General features: G+C 39.1%; 1 protein-coding gene across 2 annotated transcripts in view; it reads left to right on the top strand.

The window, feature by feature from the left end:
* The window catches only part of MSH3 (mutS homolog 3), a 113,209-nt gene extending 98,670 nt beyond the window's left edge, over positions 1-14,539 (top strand). For both annotated transcript variants that reach the window (XM_036409185.2, XM_045571671.1), the window contains 4 exons: positions 3,342-3,528; positions 6,319-6,448; positions 11,108-11,273; positions 13,819-14,539. In XM_036409185.2, coding sequence (XP_036265078.1) covers positions 3,342-3,528; positions 6,319-6,448; positions 11,108-11,273; positions 13,819-13,927 — 592 coding nt within the window. In that variant the 3' untranslated portion in view covers positions 13,928-14,539. The remainder of the gene's footprint in view (positions 1-3,341; positions 3,529-6,318; positions 6,449-11,107; positions 11,274-13,818) is intronic.
* Positions 14,540-20,302: the final 5,763 nt, after the last annotated feature.

Consider the following 20,302-nt stretch of genomic DNA (forward strand, 5'->3'; position numbering starts at 1 on the left):
AAGGGGCAAGCCTCACCCCATTTTGTTCTAATTTAGCAGCGTGTAGAATGTTTCTCAAAATATCAAGATTTCATAAAAACAAACTCTTTTTGAAATTTTCATGAAAATGTTCTTGATTTTAGAAACTAATTCAAAAAAGCAATAATTTATTTCTTCTATTAATGCTTTATTAAGCTTTGTTGACCTATATAAGGGTTATAGGCAAGAAAGGAATAGGGGGATTAGAAAGATTAGTCAGCAGCCACTCCTAAAAATATCAGTGTTGTTGTTTTTTTCTTCTTAATCACATAACATAACCTGTCGGCTCAGAGCAAACTAACTCTAAGATGAAATATAAAGAATGCATTTTCACTACATTTTAATATAAATACAGACAGAATGATAATGATATACGTCCTGGAATTCTTTTAAATCTCTAACATATTTAAAAAAAATACTTTTTTGAGTTTTTACAGAGAGGAAGAGAGAGGGATAGAAAGCTAGAAACATTGATGAGAGAGAAACATCGATCAGCTGCCTCTTGCACACCCCCCACTGAGGATGTACCTGCAACCAAGGTACAGGCCCTTGACCAGAATCGAACGTGGGACCTTTCAGTCCTCAGGCTGACGCTCTATCCATTGAGCCACCCGGTTTTGGCTAAATCTCTAACATATTTTAACACTTGGAAAATTTCAGACTCATTGTTCTGTAATATGTATCACAAATGCTTGTTGAGTTAATGAAAAATTACAAACTTTTTGTAAATTAATTTATACCCCTCCTTGCTCCAGAAACTTATTTTAGGCAGCTTACTGGGATATATACAGTAAGATATAAACAGTAAGAGTGAGATGCCATAAGAGTAATATGGTCTCCAGAGACACTGGATAAGAGAAATAAGGAGGAAAATGTAAGATAAAGTCAGATTTGCTATTTGGTAATATAAATGTCATACAGTTGTTTCTTAGTAACAAAGATGAAAAGGAAAATGTGCTTAGTGATAAAATTCTGTGTCCATCAGAATCATATACAGACATTATATTGTTAAAATGTATTGTAAAAATAAACACACTATATATTTCCTAAGAGAAGTTAACAGGAAAACATTTTTCCCCGTGAACAGCTCCCCCAGTTACAAACGCATATTTCCCCAGTGGCTTTGGAGCCTGGCTAATGAGCCAGCATTTCTTCAGCATCTCCTGGCAGCCGCTCCACTTTGTCATCAGGTGCGGTGGAAAAATAGAATTGTAATAGAAAATGTGTTGGCTCCAAATGCAGTGGCTTTCAAACTGATCTCTACAGGGTTTTAAGAGTCCCACAGATGGGGAAAAGGGCCTAATAGTGCTAGGTTTTTAACCAAATTGGCATGTCTTTGATCTCATCTGCAGAGTGAATTCCTTTGTAAAATTTCATTTGAGCAAAGGATTTAACAGCTAAAAAGATACTTGAAAGCCACTGGCCTAATAGTAAAGTTGGAACCATTGTTTAAGAACTAAACATCTAAGATCCTGCTATCACATCTGGTCTGGCCTAAAGGCCCAAAACCTGTAATACCATGAGGCGCATCAGTACATAAAGTCACCATCTACCTGTCTAGAAATTAAATTTCATCTATACCGCCTGGTGTGTTTATGGTTTCTATTTTTGCATTAAACGTTTAAATCCACTAATGTTTTTAAAAATATAGTATTTTTATTTAGGTGGGGACACACATTTCCCCCCCCTATTTTTTCTGAAATATCCAATCAACTAGCATCTTTTTCTTTTCTTTTTGGACTGGTCATTCATCCTTTCTCTCTGATTTGAAATCTGACCTTTGAATATCTTTCCCAAGAGCATTCTCCAGTCCCTGACATTGCCAGTGAAACCACTCTATTACTATAAGGTTTCTAGAGAGCACTCAAACTGTTGTGTTAAAATCCTGCTCAGTATTTGCTTGTTATTCTAATTCTTGAGAAAACATTTGCTTTACCAGAGCTATTTTATTACCAGCCAGGTATTTGTTCTTTTTGTCAGCTCACAACCTGTCAGGGATGACACCAGTCAGTGTTACTGGTAAATGGGAGAGTTCAGAGTGGCTGGAGAGGTGGGAAAGTTTAATCTCACTTTGTGGTAGGGAAATATTAGTACACACTGAAAACTGAGGAGTAAATAACAGTATTTGAACTTTGAAAAAGCCAGAATGTTCCTAAGCTAGCAACATCCCATAAATGATGTTGAGAAGTTATGGCTTTAAAATGGATAAAGTTGACAGCAATGCTAGTTAGACCGTATCAACTCCGTCATAGATACTGTAGTTTATTGAAGGCTCTAAATGTCACTGGTTCCTAAGGCTCCCTGATCTGTGGGGAGATTCGCTTCCTCTCCTTTGCCCTGTTCAGGGCTTTAGGCACAGGATGGGGATGGCTTGGTTTCTCCAGAAATAAAAGGTACATTATGCTTCTGTAGGTCCCGTGTACACTGTTATAACAAAACTATGAAAGTGTTTTGCTGAGAAAATAGTTACCAGAATTCACAAAGCTGGCTAGTCTGTTGAAAATCTGAATTCTAAGTTTTGCTACCAACTGCATGACCTTGAGTGAGAGCTACCTAATTATTCCTTTCTTTTCCAGATTCTTTTTTGTACTAAAATCGGTGTTTTTCCAAATGTGCTCTATAGACCAAGCTGTTCTGTCATCACAAGGTGCCCCGGGAGAAGGTGTAGGGGTTCATGGTTAAAGGTCAGAGAAGAGCTGTGGACTAGATCATCCTGTGAGAAATGCATTGTATAGCAGGATACCCAAGGCTCCAGGCAGTCTCACAGGAAAGAAACATTTACATCTTTTGGGCCCATTTCTTGACATCTCTGAGAACTCTTTCGGGAAGTCAGACCTGTATTAGGTGTCTGAGGTTACTAACCCTCCATAAGTCTAGTTAGAGTAAAAAAGTTTTATCTTAAGTTACTTCAACATGGTACTTTAATTTGAAATATCAGTTAAGGCAACACAGGAAGAGGCCATTACTTGTTCAGTATCCTAGTGTTTGTGGATTTAAACACAGTGGCGTAGAGAAGCACCGTTTCCCCCGAGAGTACCATAACTGTGGTTTGCAGTGAAGGGTCAGGAAAAGGCAGGGTCAGAAGTTTCCCTTCTCTGCAGGAGCTCTGCCCAGCCCTAACTCTTCCATCCAGAAGGTTCCTACCAGGGGCAGTGTGAGGGTGGGCATTCTGTATCCGATGTAAGGTTTCTTCTGTTTAATTTCAGCTTTGATTGGCTCAAAGTGTATGGACCCCTAAGGACCTTATATATTTGTTGTTGAGAAAATAATGCCTCATTTACTAATAAAGTTCAGGGGGGGATCTGTCCTCATCTTATTTGTAGGATGGGAGCTGCAGATAATATATATAAAGGACAGAGTACATTTATGGAAGAACTAACTGACACAGCAGAAATAATAAGAAAAGCCACGTCACAGTCCTTGGTTATCCTGGATGAATTAGGAAGGGGGACGAGCACCCACGATGGAATTGCCATTGCTTATGCGACACTTGAGCATTTTATTAGAGATGTAAGTACCTTATATGTTTGTTTGTTTTTTTTGTACATAAATGGTATATACTGTACAAATTGTTTTTCCGTCTTCAGTTTCTAAATATTCAAAATCATCTTTAATTGTTACAGTAATTGATTATTCGAAAGCTATACATTGAGCTCAGATAGATTGGCCCTAAATAGTGTTTGTGATAGTGTTTGATGTTCCTCCCTGACAATATTCCACCCCACCCCCAAGAACTGTATCTTATTTGTGGCAAGTTCTATACCAAAAGCAGGAACCACCCACCCGCAACCCGATACTTGAGAAAGAACAAAAAGAAGATAGTGCCATTTTTACACTGTGACTTACTTTTTGCAATAATAGGCTAAAAGATCTCCATGAAAAATCTTTGTTTTAATCTCTGTGTCCTTCTGTGTTTCAGCAACCTCCCTCCTATGCCGCAGATCTGTTTTCAGATTGCATTTCTAAGCATCTCAGTGTGAAATTTCGATAGTGTCAAACTTACAACATCTTCATCAAACTCTCACCGTTTACTTACTTCCTGTCCTGGTTCATTTTGGTCTCTCCCTTTCTCTCACTCCCTTTCTGTCACCTGCCCCTGAACTTTGAGTGTATCTTTTTCTGTTTTGTTCTCTGCTTGTTTTACTCTTTTGTCTCTGTGACTTCTATTTCCATTTCTTCCCCTCTTTCTTAGGTAGGCAGTAGAAGCATACTAGTATTTTAAAAATATTTTCTTTTCTTTTTATTGTTGGCATTATTATAGCTGTCTCCCATTTCCAGTCAGACCCGGCCCCCCTTCCTCTGGCCCTATTCAGGTAGTCAGTCAGGGCTGGAGTCATCGAAGGCTTGCCTGGGGCTGGAGGGTCCTCTTCCAGTATGGCACAGAGACATGGCCAGCAACCTGGTGCTGGTGCTTGGCCAGGACCCTCAGCTGCTCTCCCTATGGCCTTCCCACAAGGCTGCCTTCCCCTGAGGAATCAGTCCAAGAGACCAAGGCCGAAGCAACAATGCTTCCTATGACTTAGTGGCAGATGCCACTGCCACTGCTGCCACCTTCTGTGGGCCACGTAGGCCAGCCCTGATTCAGTGTGGGAAGTGGGAAGACCACGAAAAAGCAGGAGCCATCAAAAGCAGTTTGTTGATATTTCAAAGACTCATTTAGGAATAGATTAAGACAGAATTGAATTTGTCACTTCTCTAGCAGTTTTTGGATATTTACTAGTAACTGTTAATGAAGAGAGTGCTATTTTCAGATAAAATTTACTTCAGAGAAAGTCATTGAAGAGGATTCTTCTGAAACATTAGTCTCCAACCTTTTTGTGGATGAAATTACTTATTTTCGTGGTGTCTTTTGATTGCTAAGATGGGGAAGGGTGATGAGGGAGGAGCGATGGGGAGGCTGTGCTTTGCTGCTGTGAGTTACTGCGGCCCTGAGGGGAGCAGTGCTGTTGCACAAACCCTTAGGTCTTTTGGCCAGAAAGGCCTGTCAGCTCAGGAAAGGTACTGTGGAGATTTTAAGAGCCTCTTTGTCACAGAAATCCTGCCTTCATAGCTTTATTTGTAATTGTTAATAAGATGAGTGACAGATGAATCAAATCTGGAGGTCTCCAATTTAATGACCCTCTTCTATTAATTTTTAGACCATGATTTGGTGTTAACTTCCCTCAAGACAGGGATTTCTATAAGACATAATAATGTGTGCTTTTAAATAATGCTTATTAAAGAATACATGGACTCTGTACTGATACCAAAAAATAGAAAACAAATGTTAAAATGCTGAAGGTAGGGTGAGGGTAAGGTAAAGCACTATTTATAGAATGCCAACTAATAATTATGTAGATATTTAAAAAAAACAACAACAAAAAAAACACAACACAAGATTTAGTAACCAACATGATAATAACTGATTCTGGCACTGACCATAGGGGTAAAACCTTTGAAAGATGGTTGGAGACTCAAAGTATCACCTTACAAAATATTTATTTATTATAAAGGAGATAAAGGTATCAGTACAATGAAGGAACCTTCTGGACACCCACTTAAACCAGATAGGCAAATTTAGCACCCCCAAGTTGATGTGTGTCACCTGATGCACTGAAAAGGATGTATCACCTACAGAGATATGTGATGTTCTTGGCAAATAAGGTTTAATCTGAATGTAATCATGAGGATACAATCAGCCAAATCTAAATTGAGGGACATTATGCAGAACAGCTCTCTTAGATACTTCAAAAATGTTAATGTCATAAAAGACAAAAAGAAAAGGCTGAGGAACTCCTCTAAGTTAATGGAAATTTGAAAGACATGACTAAGTGCACTGCATGATCCTTGATTAAAAAGGAACATTTACAAATGGAACAGTTTAGGGAAATATATAGGCTATCTGTTAGCTGTAATAGAAATATATCAGTGTTAAATTTCTTGAGTGTAATACATTTTATTCTTATTATGTAAAAGAATATTTTTGTTCATAGAAGATAAGAATCTTAAGTATTTAGGGGTGAAGTGTTATACCGTCCGAAATTTTCAGATCGTTCAGGAAAGTGTGTGTGTGTGTGTGTGTCTGTGTGTGTGTGTGTGTATGTGTTTGTGTGTGTGTAGAGTGGGGAAGGAGGAAGGAAGGGGAAAATGGGCAAAATATTAATAGTTGTCTAGATAAAGAGTATACTGATGTCATTTTACTTATTTTCTTTGCAACTTTAATGAAGATTAAAAAATTTCAAAACAGAAAATTGGAGAAAAGTTTAAATTACATAAAATTTAAAAAGAAAAAAACATTTATTATATGTCTTATCACTTTAGGTGGAATCCTTAACCCTGTTTGTCACCCATTATCCGCCAGTCTGTGAGTTAGAGAAAAGTTACTCACAACAGGTGGGGAATTATCACATGGGATTCCTGGTCAGCGAGGATGAGAGCAAACAAGATACAGGTATGAAATGTTCCTTAACAGGTACAACTATAAGGTTGTTGGTTTCCATGTTTGATAACTTAAAGTTTATAGAAACATGAACTTACTGCTTAGTAATAATAAAAGCTGTGAATGTTGATAGTAAATGCCATTTATCCAAATTAATTTTCTCTAAGCTTTGGGTCAAATAGAATTCACATTTATCCTTGCCATCTCTGAGACTTTTCTTGGTGTTCCTCACCTCATTTTTTCATAAGAAGAAGGTGGGGTTGGGGGACATGTAGGTTTTTCTCTTAGCTTCATCTCAGGAAAGATGCCCTTAACAGTCAAGTGCAGAGTATAATTTGTCATCTTTTAAAATACCCAATATTTTATCCAAATCATTATTTAACCTTACTTATGTTATTAAGAGCCATGTTCTATACTGGCCTTTTTAAAAAAAATATGTTTTTATTGATTTCAGAGAGGAAGGGAGAAGGAGAGAGAGAGATAGAAACATCAATGAGAGAGAATCATTGATTGACTGCCTCTTGCATGCCCTCCACTGGGGATCGAGCCCAAAACCTGGACATTTGTCCTAACTGGGAATCGAACAGGTGACCTCTTGGTTCTTGGGTCGACGCTCAACCACTGAGCTACTCCCGGCTGGGCAGGATAGGACATATTTTATTTGACAAGGAAACCGAATCTCAGACAGGTGAGGTGGCTTGCCTGTGTTGGCCATCTGGGTGGGGGGTGACCTGAGCCTAGAATCCAGTCTTCTGCTGGCAGGTTCTCTTCTCTCCCACTCCTGCTAGATTCCATGTGGGATTGCAGCATTTCCCCTAGCCTTGCCACTTACTATTAGTGTCACAGAAATGAGACATTTTAGGAAAAAAAGAACATCCTTAGCTGATAGAAACAAATTCAAGTGCTATATAAATAGGAATAGATTTTAGCATGATTTTTCCCCTGTAGTAGTAATTTTTTAAAGCTACCAGCCTGTGGGCCTATGATGCTTTACATAGTTGATGTGCAACAATGGAAAATCCATTTTTCAAGACACTCCAGAGTCCCAATTTTATTTTGGAAGACCAATAAGGATGGATCTGAAAAAGAAATCAGGCCACTAACACAAATAAAACAAAACCCTGGACCTAAGATAAAGTAATATTGGGCAATTCTTGCCTTTCACCACCATGCGGTCTTGAAAAACACATGATAAATTCTCTCATGGAAGCAGTTTCATTTCTATTAATCTGCATCCAAAGTGACAGGAGGAGCTTAGAAGCTAAAACACAAAATAGGGATAAACAAAATAGGGTTCTCCAATAGAGAACGGTCAGGGGTGAGCATTCGATGTGAACTCCTAACCCAGAGCCTTACATCTTGTGCTTTTATTTTACTGATTTGAAAGCTTATTCATAACATAACTTTAAAAATTAGATGATGCTTAAAGGCTCAAGCTACCAGGCAGCAGTTTCCTGCTTCCATCCCTCACTCCATGTCAGGCACTGGCTTCTCCCGGCTTCTTTTCCTTATCTGTTCCCATCCACCTCCTCACGAGTTCTTCAAGCTCCTTAAATTATATTTGGAGGCAGAAGGTATTCTTGGTGCTTTGTAATGTAAATTTTAGTCTCTGTTTTCCCAAAGGGTATCAGCATTCTTTCACCTCCCACTGCCAGCATCCACCCTCAGAAAGATACTATTATTTCCCTGTTGCTGAATTCTTAGAGGAAGTTAAGGAAAATTTCATTATCCAGTTTCTCCGTTGTGTTCACTTTTTTGATGTTTTAGTTTTTAGCTGGTAAAAGAATAATGCATACGCATTTATGCAATGAAATAATGTATGAGAAAAGTCTGATGATAAATTTATAAGTATACTAGAGTATAAGAAATCATTGTATATCTTGTTCATGTTGGACATTTTTTGCAACACAGTACAATTATATTGAACTTGATAATAAAAGCTACACAATGCTTCAGATTTATCACAGATCAAACTATATGCAGCATTGTGTTTGTATTATTGTAGTTCATTACATCCCGATTCTTTAAAAGCTTTTAATTCATGTGTATGTTGATGTGTGATGGACTGGGTTCCTGAGGAGTACTGGGCTGGGCAGGATGGAGCTGTGAGGTGGCCAGGAGGCTTCTGCCAGCCCCGCAAAGAGGCTGGGATGGTCCTTCACAGCAACCTCAGCTTCTGGGGAGGGAGTCAGGCTGTAAACCTGTTATTAGTTATCTATTGTAGCATAGCATATTACTCCCAAACAGAGCAGCTTAAAATTGCAAACACAGCCCAGCTGGTGTGGCTTAGTGGTTGAGCATCGACCTATGAACCAGGACAGTTAGGACTAACCCAGTTTGAGTCAGGGTTCAATTCCCATTCAGGGCATATGCTCAGATTGTGGGCTCAATCCCCAGTGTGGGGTGTGTAGGAGGCAGCTGATGGATGTTTCTCTCTCATCGTTGATGTTTTCATCTCTCCCTCTCCTTTCCTCTCTGAAATCAACAACAAAATTTTTTTAAAAAAAGTATAGGTTTACAGTTGTTCATAAGGAAAATAATACACTAATCAATAAATAATATAAGAATAAACTTTTATATACTCACAACTATAAACCTACTTTTAAAAAAAAGCAAATACATATTATCTCCTAATTTCTGTGGTAGGAATCCATGGATAGCTGAGCTGACCTCTTCACTTTGCAATCTCTCATAATGCTACTAGCAAGGTACTGACTGGGGCAGCAGCCACTTCAAGACTCAACTAGTGAAATCCACTTCGCAGCCCACTGACATGGCTGTTGGCAGGCCTCAGAATATCTACTTCAAGCTCACTCACGTGGCTGATGGCAGGCCTCCAGGCCCTCCTGGCTGTTGGCCGGAGACATCAGTTTCTTTCCATGTAGGCCTCTCCACTCCGCAGCCCACAACAGGTCAACGGGCTTCCCTCAGAGCAGGCAAGCAAGACCGCCCAAGATAGAGGCCACTGCCTTTTGTAATCTAATCTCAGAGGTGACGTGACATCGTTTTTGTCATATTCTGTTCAAAGGAAGCAAGTCACTGGGTCCAGCCTATACCCAAGGAGAGGGGATGACACAGGGCGTGAACACTAGGAGGCAGGTCATCTTAGAGGCTGCCTGCCAGCCTGCAATGCAATCTGTCACTGGGTGCAGGCTGGATCGTGACCTTGGGTGAAGCCGCCCTCTTCAGCTGAGGCAGTTCCTAAAGAGGGCATAGAGCAAAGGGTCTCGAGCCAACAACTTTCTAACGGTTAGGGCGATAAACCTGTCATTCCACAGAGGGATATGTGTGGTACTGAACAGCATCCATTTCTATATAGACTACTTTTGGTTACTATGATCCTATCTAATAAAGAGGGACCATGCTAATTGACTGCCCTGCCCTCAAAGATGGCAGTGCCCTTAGCCAATAAGGAGGGACTATGCTAATTGACTGCCACATCCTCAAAGATGGCCGTGCCCAGTCCCCTCAGTCCCACTGGGGTGGCAGGTGTGTGGCAAGGCTGGGCCCACCCCCAGGCAGGCCTGGACACTCTGCGCTCCTGCCTCTAGAGTCCCCAGTCCCCTCAGGCCCCCCAGCCGTCCAGGGCCAGCCCGAGGTGCAGGCAAGCCTTGGAAGATGGCTGTCCAGCTGCCCAAGGCAGTCCTGAGGTGTAGGCAAGCCTTGGATGGCGGCTGCCCATCCACTCAGGGCTGCCCGAGGCTCAGGTAACCAAGGCTGGCCGAGGCTTGCACTGCTGGCAGTGGCAGCAGCAAAGGTGTGATGGGGCATCACCTTCCCCTGATAGCAAGGTAGCCTCCTGGGCCTGAGGGTTCCTGGACCGTGAGAGGGGGCAGGCTGGACTGAGGGGACCTCCCCCCCCCATGCATGAATTTTCATGCACCAGGCCACTAGTAATTAATAAACTCTAATTTCTCAATCTTATTTAAACTGTGTAACGTAATATTTCCCTCTCTGTTTTGTTGTTGTCTTATTGCTGTCACTTTTAAAAACAGCTTATGTATATTACTTTATAGGGTGCATACATATAAGACTGAACACATTATTTCTTTGCAGTAACACTTTTAAAATAATTTGTTTTTAAAGGTGAAATTACAGTGTAGCATGTATCAGATCATTCTCTGTTTTATATAGATGTTCACATCAAATCTTTCAGTGAGCAGCATAAAACTAATTATTTCTTAATTTGCAATGAATCATTTTTAATATATATTTTATTGATTTTTTACAGAGAGGAAGGGAGAGAGATAGAGAGCTAGAAATGTCGATGAGAGAGAAACATAGACCAGCTGCCTCCTGCACACCCCCTACCGGGGATATGCCCACAGCTAATGTACATGCCCTTGGCCGGAAAAGAACCTGGGACTTTTCAGTTCCCAGACCAATGCTCTACCACTGAGCCAAACCGGTTTCAGTGCAATGAATCATTTTTAAAAACCATTTTAAGCAAAAAAATCCTAAATGCAAAAGCATTTTCAAATTGGCATTTTTTCTTTCTTTCTGGATATATAGACTTAATCAAAGGAGCTAACAGATGATAAGGAACAGTGGGTTTCTTTTTCAGATCATAAATTTTAATAAAGTTTAAGAATTTATATGTCTGCTTTAATCTAATTTCTTTCAACTTTCAGGCATGGTTTTCTTCATCTTCTTTTTTGTTTTATTTTGTAGGTGAAGAAGCCCCTGAGTTTGTCACCTTTCTTTATCAAATAACCAGAGGAATTGCAGCAAGGAGTTATGGACTAAATGTGGCTAAACTAGCAGATGTCCCTGGAGAAATTTTAAAGAAAGCAGCCAGCAAGTCGAAAGAGCTGGAAGGATTAGTAAATATGAAAAGGTCAGAGTCGTTGTGTTGCATTTTTTAATTTATCATGAAACCTTCCATTTTGTCCAAGGAAGAGGACTGTTTTGTAAATGAACCTTAGGTCTACCTTTAAGCACCTCTTCAAATATTCTGAAATATTTAATTACAGTAAAATGAAAGCAGTTCTCCCAAAGTTTATGTGAATTTGCTTCTCTAGTCAGAGCTTCATCTATTAAGTTGCTAAATTGGTTTTCCTGTCATTTTTTTTAAAGAATCACTTAGCTCCATAACATGTGACAACACATTAGTTGCCTAAAATATTCATTTGTACAAAAAAAATTACTAAAAAACCCCAATATATAGAATCTTTGGGCTACCTCTTTTTTTCATATATTGCATTCGGATATTAAAGATTCTGTGAGGACATGAATGAAAATAACAGTATTATGTAACTAGGTAAGTATAGTCAGTATCTACATGCTGGATTTGTGGATTTGTTTTTGACAGATTTTTCATTCTATACTTGACTTTTCTCTGTCCCCTGGAATACTTATGTGAATGCATTCTACCCTTTGCCCTTGAAATCCAGCATGTATGTAGTCAATATATAAACTCATCTTAATATAAATCCACTCACGATATACTTTGGAAGGAAAACATTCCCAGGAAAATATCATATAAATTAAAAAAAAAAAAGTATAGTCTTTTGTTTTCCAAACATCATTATATTATCAAACAACATAAGCTCCTCATCTTCCTATTGCCCACTCCTGGTCTGCCTGGGAGGTAGGTTGCTATGTAGGTTGGTAGGCAGCCTCTGCGGTGACCACCAAAGATCCCTGCCTCCAACAGTCCCATCTCTTCTCCTTGAGTGTAGGCTAGACCCAGTGACTTGAACAGAATATGGCAAAAATGATGTCCTGTCACTCTGAGATTGGATTACAGAAGGCAGTGGCCTCTGTCCTGGGCACTCTTGCTTGCCTGCTCTGAGGGAAGCCTGCTGTGGGCTGAGAAATGGAAAGAAACTGATGTCTCTGGCCAACAGGAAGGGCCTGGAGGCCTGCCAACTGCAACCTGAACGGAAAATTGTGGGTTAAATAGAAAAATCTTGTCTGGCTACCGTACTATAATAATATGTTTTTGTTCTAGAAATCATCACCAAATTTAAATATTGATGCATTAGTTAAAGAATCAATTGCAAACTTATATACTGAAGTACAGTTGTGCAATCAACTTCTCTTCCTCCTTTTTCTTTGTCTTGTTGGTCTGCCTTGCACTCTGCACCCGCATGGTCAGTGGTGGATGACCGGCATGTACAATAGCTTTGTCTGTTGACATTCTCTTCTGAGTCATTTGTGCAGTGCCCAATTAGAAGAAAATGGTGTAATTAGTGACAGCCTATTTCTAATTTGTTACAAAATAGATTCATATAAAAAAATTTTCAAGAGAAGAATAATCACCTATGAGAGTTTAAAAATAAACTTAGCTCTAGTTTTTTGCAAAGTGCAAAGACAACTTTAGTCTTTCGTTGTCTTATTATGATTTTTTTTATTTGTATAATAAAACGTCACTACAAAATATATTTTACACTTTAGCCTATCAGAACGATAAAATTCACAGATAATGTATAAGTATTAAAAAAACTTTATTTATTTCAGAGAGAGGAAGGAAGATAGAAACATCAATAGTGAGAGAAAATCATTGATCAGCTGCCTCCAGCACCACCACCTCCAACTACTGTGTGACATTTTGAAATCTAGAATGTTATCTTGACAAGACAGAGACTTGTAGGAAGAGGTTGTGTTGGGATGGAATCTGATGATTTACCACAACACTATATTATTTTACCTTTTCACTAAAAGTGCTTATCTTTATCAATTCTATTGGCCAGATCGTAGGCATTGGTGTGGATTTGTTATAATTGCTAATATTTATTGAGTGCCTACTGTGCAGAGAAACAAGTCTGGACAGTCGTTTACAGAGGCCCAGTTATTTATCTTGCTGCTTTATATATTTAATCCCATGACAACCTTGTGAGAGAGGTACTGTTGTTGCAATCCCCTTGTTATAGTTGGGGAAACGGGGCCAACTGAGAGTAGGAATCTCACCAAGAAACCAGGGTCACACAGGTAGGTAGTGGTGGAGCAGTGATTAGAACTCAGATTCTCTGGCTTCAGACCTAAACACATAACTGGGTTGCTTTCTGCCGAAAAAAAAGCAGGTCTGTGTTATGTTGGCATTTCCCCCTTTTTCACAGCTAGCTTTATTTTAGTAAATCAATTTTGCTTTTTATCCTGTGAGCATCGGCGGCCTCTGGCTGAGGTTACTAGTAGAAAAGGGAGGAGGCCGGCTGTCCCTCCCTGGAGGCCATCGTGCTGCTGATCAGTAACCTCGGCCCCTCGATGAGGGCAGCAGCGCTGAGAACTTCCGCCACCAGCAGGCTGTCGCCGACACCGCCTCCTCCCCGCAGGGCCCTGCTGGGATTCTGGCGTCACAGACTCCTCGTCGCCTTCCGTGAGATGTATTGTTCCCCAACCATTCCGTTTCTGAAGTGAGCTGCACTTTATTTTCTCTCCAGGAAAAGGCTGAAGTGTTTTACAAAATTATGGACGGCAACGGATGCAAAAGACCTGCGAAAGTGGACAGACGAGTGTGAAATGGAAGACGTGGCAGATCTCTCCTCCTGATTAAAATGAAGTCTACGTTTTGAACAAAAAACGAGAGCATTGAGAACACCAACTGTCCCAAAAGAGCCCTCCGGTGACGGCCCATCTCCGTGTGAGTGTAGACCAGGACCGTGGGACATTGCTGTGGGACACGGCTTCGTGTAGAAAGTCTGTGTCGGGCTCTCGGCATCCTGTCACCCCGCTTTAAAGTACAAACACTTTGGGATATTGAGACTGGTGTTACATAATTAGAAATTTTCAGGGACAGTAAGCTTCACATAAAACTAAAACCTAAATAAAGCCTAAAGACTTTAGAGAGTGATATAAAGATTTAATTTATATTTTTATTTGTTTCATTTTAGATAACTTACACAACTGGGTGAAATGTCTGGCAAACATTTACCTTTTCATTCTTGAACTACAATGGTTTTATAAAGCCACCAGTTTATTCACTCTGGGCATAAACTTTTTTGATAAGAAATAGACGTATCAAGCTTTTAGCAATTTTTACACAGAAGGAATAAAATCATATGAAATTTGAAGTTAAATATTGACCGTTTGAAGCAATTTAAAGACTGTTGGATGAAATTATTTGTCATTCATTGAAATAAACATTTATGAATACTTGCTATACATTATAATGTTTTGTTGAGTTTTGGGGTTTTCAACTTTCTGGCAATTGTTACTTTTAAGGTTTAATTATGGAACCAAGATTGCTTCTCTATAAAATATGTGGAACTGAGCTTAGGTATCCTAAGTGTGGAGCTTTCTAATAACCAGTATATAAACGTACGGTCTCGTGGTGAGCCTTCCAGCTCAGTTGGTTGACAGCAGCCCTCCTGCCCTGCATGTTTAGTGCAACACATGCTCATCTGTGTCCCTGGGATTTTTTCAGCATTTACAATCTGACTTCTCATATCCATGTACGTTTTGTTTCTAAATATATGATCTTGCTCTCCATGAAGGCTCTCCATCCTATCTCCCACACATCTATTATGGTTGTTCCATTAAATGACCTCCACACATTTGATGGGCATATTTATAATTCCTTTTTCAGGTTATTCCCTGCAGGCGCCCTACCAGTGAGCCCTGGACCTGGGAGTCAGTATGGCTCCCCAGGAGGAGGAAGGGGACTCACACTTGAGCCCTCTGATCTCCCAGAGTTTTGGTGTTAAGAGTGTGATGTGGTTTGATTGATTTCGTCATCCCTCCTGAAATTCTCAAAAATGTTTCAGAATACACTTAATTGGAATTTACACTGCAAAAATTTATTTATTTATTTATTTTTTAAAAGTTAAAAAAAAATATTTTATTGATTTTGTACAAAGAGGAAGGGAGAGTGATAGAGAGTTAGAAACATCGATGAGAGTCATCGATCAGCTGCCTCTTGCACACCCCCTACTGGGGATATGCCCGCAACCAAGGTACATGCCCTTGACCGCAATCTAACCCTGGACCTTTCAGTCCCCAAGCCGACGCTCTATCCATTGAGCCAAACCGGTTTCGGCTACGCTGTAAAATGTTTTAAAAAAGACAATACTTGTTAAACAATGTATTAACTTTAAATGTTTTATATTCTTTCTAACAAGATTTCAGAGGTACCCTTGCCAGCAGAGTGGCCGGGGAAGGAGATGAAGCTGGAGTGTCATGCCATAGGGACCAGCAGTCATTGCTAAGCTCCAAGTGGACATTCTGGGCCATATCTGGCCTGCCCAGGCCAGTGTTGACATTTAAGCTGGTGAGGGTTCAAGGTCATTGTCTCCAGGCAGTGGCAGTATTAAGTGTCTGGCAGGGGACAGTCTGGGACATAATAAGGAAGGTTCTCTAACATGATGCAAGGTGCTAGCCATCCAGCCAGTTTGCAGGAGGTCAGACCTGCTCCAAGTTTGGGAGAAGACCAGCACTGCTAACTGTTCTTCCAAGTGAGGCTTGTTTCCAGCCAGGGTCTGAGTTGCTGAAGGGGAGATTGTGGCACAGGCCCAGTCATGAAGATTGCACAGATGCCATGGAGACTGGCAGGAAAGAGGCAACCGCTGGGGTATGTACTCCAGACACTAAACTCGGGTTCTAAAGTTAGATATGGCATCTTCAAGATACTAATTTTATTTCCTTTGGAGCTAAACCCAGAAATGGGATTGCTGGATCATATGGTAGTTCTGTTTTTAATTTTTTGAGGAACCTCCATACTGTTTTTCATAGAGGCGGCACCAATTTGCATTCACACCAACGCTTTTCTCCACACCCTTGCCAAAACGTGTTGTCACTTGTGTCTTTTTAAATAATAGCCATCATAACAGGTGTAAGGTGATATCTCATTGTGGTTTTGATTTGCATTTGATTATAGTCAATTTTAGAACATTTTCATCACTCTGAAAAAGACACCTGTACTCATTAGCAGTCACTCTCTATTCCTCCCCAAAGTTCCTCGTCCTAGACAGTCGCTAATCTGCTTTCTATAGATTTGCCTATATTGGACACTTCATCTGAATGGAATCATACAATATGTGGTCTTTGTATCTGGCTTCTTTCATTTAGCAAACTTTCCAAGGTTCATCATGTTGTAGCATGTGACAGGACTTCATCCTTTTTTATTACTAAAGATGATTCCACTTTATAGATATACCCCATTTCATTTTATCTATCCTTTTATCAGCTTAGGCACATTTGGGTTGTTTGTGGGTTTTGGCTATTATGAATAATTCTGCTGTACAGGTTTTTATGTGGCAAGGCCCAGGATATTTTTTTTTAAAGCTCCCCCAAGTAATTCTAATAGGCAAACAGGTTTGTGAACCACTAGTCTCAATGATTACATGATAACAATGTTTAGATTGGTCTGTCCTCTGCTTTACCTGTCACATAAGACAAAGCAGGGCATACTAGAGACCCCTCCCTCCAATAACATTAGTTGAAAGAAAAGAAAAACTAAACCCTTTCAGATTAGAAATCCAATGAAAAGATTCGTCTTTTCATAATCAAGACACTATTTTACCAGGGATTCAGGATCCATTCAGTAGTCTACCATATCTTAAAACAATAAAAAAATAAAAAATTTTCTGACAGTTTGTGTAGGTTTGAGCCTGTGTTATGGTTGTTAGTGGTCGTGGAGCTAGTAAAACAGTGTCCCCTGCATGAATCCCAGAGTGAAGACTAGATTGAATCCAACGTTGCCTACAAATTAGTGTTGACCTTTCCTGAGATCCAAGATCAATATTAATTATTGCTGTGCTATGTAATTATGAAAGTGCTATTTAATGTTCCACACCAGGGATATAGGTGGAGAGAGAAATGAACTTGAGTTACTACCACCTGTGGTTTCTAACTTAACTTTATAATTATGGTCAGTTCTCTTTGCAACACTATAGTCAGTATACAGGCATCCTCTTTTATCCACAGTTTTGCTTTCCATAGTTTCAGTGTGAAAATATTAAAACGGAATATTCCAGAAGTAAATAACTTATAAGTTTAAATTGTGCGCCCTTCTGAGTAGCATAATGAAATCTGTTGCTGACTTGTTTCATTCTGCCCGAGATGTGAATCATTCCTTTGTCCGGTGTATTCATGCTGTATATGCTCCCCGTCCATCAGTCACACAGCAGCTGTCCTGGTTATCAGATAGACTGTTGAGGTACTGCTGTGCTTGTGCCTTTCTTTCGGCTCCAAGGACATTCATCTAATTATGACGTGCCTGACGCTGCATATGATGTCATATGATGTGCATACAACCAATGGCTCTGTGGTTCAGTGTGAAGAGCATTTGACAGAGAGCCAGCAGACCACTTTGGGTGCTGGCGCTGACAGTATCTTTGAAGAAGTCATATAAAACATTTCTGGCATTCTGTATTTTCCTCTGTAAAGTTTTAATCAGAATAGTCATAAAAGCCTTGCTTATTTCATAGAATTGTTTTGAGAGTCAATAAAAAAATTAATGGGAAAGAGCTTCATAAACTATAAATTGCTATGGGTATAAAATAATTTGTTAAAAAATGATGGATTGTCATTTGGACCTAACTGATAGACATGACTTGACTAACTAGACCATAGGTAAGAAATCACACAATATTGGATTTCTGGTATCTAGCTAGACAACCAAGAAAACAGGCTGTTGGCGTCAGGAGACTGTGGGAGAAATTATGAAAAGAGGGAGATCGAGGAAAAGATCTTATAAAGCTATCTCAACTCTAAACTGCTTATGCATGCAGCTGACTCAGAACAACATGCTAAAGGTTTTGAAAATTGGCTACTAGGCGGACCACCACCAGGTCCGAGATTTAAACCTGAGTGATGCACAAGTGAGATAGATCCAAGAGCATTGCAAAGGCTTTGAAAATTCAAGTGATAAAATCATAGCCAAGTGATGGCAGGTCAGAATGTATGGCCTGTACCAATCAGGTTGATTAGCAGCTAAAACTACAGAATAAACACTGACCAAACCAAACCCAGTAAATTGTAATATGTAAAACATTTAGGAATAATAAAAAAAAATGCTCAATATACAAAGAATCAGGAAAATCTCAACAACTTGCAAGAAAAATCAACCTCAAGATGGCTCAAATGTTACATTTATCTGACAATGACTTTATTAATCCTCACCTGAGGATACATTTCCTTTGATTTCTAGAGAGAGTGGAAAGAAGAGGGGGAGAGAGAGAAACATCAATGTGAGAGAGACATCAATTGGTTGCCTTCCACATGCTCTCCAACTGAGGTACATGCCCTTGACAAAAATTGAATCCTGGACTTTTCAGACTGTGGGCGGAGGCTCTATCTACAGAGCCAAACTGACTAGGGCCTGACAATGATTTAAGAGGGAAAATTGTTCCCCTGGCCAGTATGGCTAATTTGGTTGGGCATTGCCCTGCACCAAAAGGTTGCTGGTTCGATTTCCATTTAGGGCATATGTCTGGATTTCAGGCTCAACTCCTGGTAGGGAGTGTGCAGGAGGCAGCCAGTGCTCTTATACTTCTCTCTCCCTTTCTCTAAAACAAACAAACAAGCAAACAAACAAATAATAAAAAGAGTGAAATGAATGGAAAGGTAGAATTTATCTGCAAAAAACATATAAGCTATAAGAAAGAACCGTGGAGGTATTGTGGAATGGGGAATTGTTCAATGGGTATAGTTTTTAAGATGAAAAGAGTTCTGAAGATTGGTTGTACCCAATATGAAGGTATTTAACATTACTGACTGTACCCTTAAAAATGATTACAATGGTAAATTTTGTGTATTTTATCACATTTTTAAAAAGGAGAATAAAGTAAATTGATACTTATCTGGGAATATATTCACAATGTATTTCTAAGTAAAAATAAAGCATGTTTTAGAGTGGGGCAAACAAATTGATATGTAAGAACTGAAAACTGCAATAATTGCAATAAAAAAAATTCACAATTACAGAATGGAGATGACAGAGAAAAGAGTCATTAAACTTTAAGATCAATATCAAAATCAATATATATTGCCTACTTGAATAATAGAGAAAAACATCTGAAAAACGTTATCAGAGCCTCATGTATCTGTGGGACAATATCAAAGGAATAACATGCATGTCTTTAGAGTCCAGAAAGAGATGAGACATCGGTACAGCTAACTATTGAAAGAAATAAAGGGTGAATTTGCAAAAGTAGATCCCAAACAAGATAAACTAAAATAAGCAAGCAAACAAAGAGTTGTCCAGATGCATTATAACCAAATAGCTGAAAATAAACATTTTTTGAGAGAGAAAAATGTCACATTACATATAAAGGCAAAATGATTCAAATGATTATGGATTTCTTATCATGGAGGCCAGAAAGCAGTTGAACAAAGAAATATCAACCTGGAATTCTATATTCTGTTAAATATCTTTCAGGAATGAAGGCATTCTCAGATGAAGGGAAAATAAGAGAATTTGTTGCCAATGTATGTGCTTAAAAGGAAAAAAGCTAATAAGCCTAATAAACAAGTTATTCAGACAGAAGGGAAATGACACCAGAGGGACACATGAAACTTCAGAAATGAAGAAAGAGCAACAGAAATAACAAATATATGGGTAAATATACTTTTTTACTCCTTTTGAGTTTTAAAAATATGTATAATAGTTGCAAGCAAACCAAATGGCAGGATTTTTAGCATATACAGATGTGATACATCTGATATCTACAACACACAGTGTGGAATGTAAAGGGAGTTGTATGGTTGAAAGCTTCCTGAATTTTATTTGGAGTGGTACATAATAATAAGTAGACTATAAAAGTTAAGTATGTATATTTTAATCCTTAGACCAATCATAAAAATATAAAAACTGTATACTTTTAAAATGTAAGAGATAAATTAAAATAGAAAATAAAGAGACATTTAAATAATTCAAAAGAAACCAGAAAATGAGAAACAGGAATGAAGAAAAGGAGGGGACAAACT

Source organism: Pipistrellus kuhlii, unplaced genomic scaffold, assembly GCF_014108245.1.
Source record: "Pipistrellus kuhlii isolate mPipKuh1 unplaced genomic scaffold, mPipKuh1.p scaffold_m20_p_4, whole genome shotgun sequence".
NCBI lineage: Eukaryota > Metazoa > Chordata > Mammalia > Chiroptera > Vespertilionidae > Pipistrellus > Pipistrellus kuhlii.